The 2,147-nt window shown below is 39.3% G+C and overlaps 1 protein-coding gene across 1 annotated transcript; it reads right to left on the minus strand.

Moving 5' to 3' along the window:
- Window positions 1–1,168: 1,168 nt before the first annotated feature.
- LOC135641381 (TPD1 protein homolog 1-like) lies at window positions 1,169–1,924 on the minus strand. The gene is made up of 2 exons (XM_065156737.1): window positions 1,864–1,924; window positions 1,169–1,581 (listed from the first exon to the last, which is right to left on the minus strand). The coding sequence occupies exons 1-2, from the start codon at window positions 1,922–1,924 to the stop codon at window positions 1,169–1,171; spliced, it is 474 nt and encodes a 157-aa protein (XP_065012809.1).
- Window positions 1,925–2,147: the final 223 nt, after the last annotated feature.

The following is a 2,147-nucleotide window of genomic DNA, read 5'->3' on the forward strand; positions in this document are numbered from 1 at the left end:
TGCCTTAATTTTCTATCAAAGATTTACAAAATCAATTGGCCAAAAATCTATTATTTTTGGCTAATTGAGAGTTGACATATGAAATTAAATTAGCACCTATTGGACATCTCATGTCAATGGATCGGAGTTGATGAAGAAATTTACATTAGTAGATCATCTAAAGGAAATATTCCCTTATTAACTAACCAATGGTTATAAGAACAACAATATATAAAACAATTTTCTAAGATATGTTTTCATTCCAAACTTATTAAACAGATACTTACAGGTTTTAAATACCTATAGATTCAGACTACCATGATCGATGGAGGAGTTTTGTTAGATAAACTTGACAGTCTTTTGCATGAAGTGGGATATGATATACATGCGTCTACGATTCTTGACCAAAGTAGGGCAAAGGACATGAGATACAAACGCTATTTCCCTTCCGAAAAAAATTTGCCTCGTCTAAGATATGAATACACAATGTTAGTTTCACTAAATTAAATCGGTGATCAAATTTGATGTGATCGTATTATCACCAAAAAGAAGGCTCTCGAGACATTATCACAAGAAAGCCGAACACACAAAGTCCAAATCCCTTTTCCTAGTTTCATTATAAAAGTCCAAACCCCTCTTCAAAGGCTTTCGCCTTTGAAGGAGCATATGGATCAATCCCAAATGGACACTATTAATGATGAATCCCAAGCAACTATGGGTTCTCTTTCCCCAACTGAGTCCAGATGGGTTACTACCTAACCTGCTCATCTCAGAAGCTTCATGTAAGATCTTCAAATTCACACATCCTCAAGTACTTCAGACGGTGTTGATGATTCAAAGCTTGCTCGCTCAGTGTATCATTAGAATTAAAATGCACTAAAACGAAGCTGGAATCGGAACGACAAGTGCAATAACATTTCTTGACTACTCTAATTTTAGTTCCAATTACGATGTCCTTTAAATATTCTGCTTTGAATTGGACGTGTTTAATGATCTTCCCATCGTAAAACAATGCTCTCAATGCTGTCATCCAGCGAATGACGCACTTGCTCTGACCACTCACCACAGCAAAAGGTGCGTTAGTGCACTATCAAAGAAGCGGAAATTAAAAGCGTATATTTCAGCCATATCTACCAACAATAACTCCAAAATTGAGTGTCTGGTAATGAAAGCAGGTGAAGGTAGAGGTTTAGGCTGAGGGGACGCAGGTGGCGCTGGAAACAGCCATGGGGTAAGAGAAGGAGTTGGCGTACTGGAAAGAGATGGTTTCGCCCGGGCGGAGGGGGCGGCCGTCGTTGAGGAGGCAGTCGTTGATGCTGAGGCGGCGGAAGATGCTGGGGTTGATTTGGCGAGCGCTGCTAAACTTGCCGCAGCTTAGGTGGATTTGGCCCATGGCACACCCGTCTTTCAACGGGCAAAGATTCTGCACATTCACCGTGTACGTTGGGATCCCACTGGGCAGCGGCGGCGTCGCGTCTTGGTGCAACACGATGTCATCCATGCTGCACTGGTTTCCTATCCGATTTGTCGATTTGGAGGAAGAGGAGGAGGACGAAGACGTCACCGTTGCACGCAAACCACTAACACACATCAAGGTTGTACCTGATACAAGAAAATATGTATCATAATCTAAATAAGTATATAGGGATTTGAGTACGTGTGATTCTAATGTTTCAAGTAAGTTGCACATATTTTCATCAAACCAAATATGACAAATATTTGGTTGAAAAAAAAAAAATATCTAGCATATTAGATAAAGCTTAAGTTTGAATAAGATTGTATGGTCGATTATTAGTATAACTCTTTAGAATATATTATTATGGAATCAGAGATGAGAGAAGCAAAAAGTAAGTACAAAGAGAAATAGTTTGGTTTCACGCGTACCGAAGGTAAGCAGAAGGATTAGCGCTATAACAGTTCTCATCCTCAGCTGCTCCGGCGACATGCACCCTAACCCTTAGCTTCTTCTTCTTCTTCTTCTTCCTCTTGATCCTTCGTTCGTATAAATGTGTAGTATGTGAAGGAAGTATTTAAATGTGAGTAATAACATAGAAAAACAAGCATAATGGGCAATATCTACTTGATTTGAACTGCACGTAATGTTTCAACGGAGGAAATAGAAAATCATCACACCCTTTCCTTAGAGATGTAATTATAATAGGTAAATA

The sequence above is a fragment of the Musa acuminata genome, chromosome BXJ3-6 (assembly GCF_036884655.1).
Source record: "Musa acuminata AAA Group cultivar baxijiao chromosome BXJ3-6, Cavendish_Baxijiao_AAA, whole genome shotgun sequence".
In the NCBI taxonomy this organism is placed as follows: Eukaryota; Viridiplantae; Streptophyta; class Magnoliopsida; order Zingiberales; family Musaceae; genus Musa; species Musa acuminata.

Bases quoted from the DNA above. Each gene is read 5' to 3' on its own strand.
- LOC135641381 (XM_065156737.1), bottom strand. From the start codon at position 1,924: ATGTCGCCGGAGCAGCTGAGGATGAGAACTGTTATAGCGCTAATCCTT. The intron at 1,582-1,863 runs GTACGCGTGAAA...TTCTTGTATCAG, and splicing joins AATCCTTCTGCTTACCTTCG to GTACAACCTTGATGTGTGTT.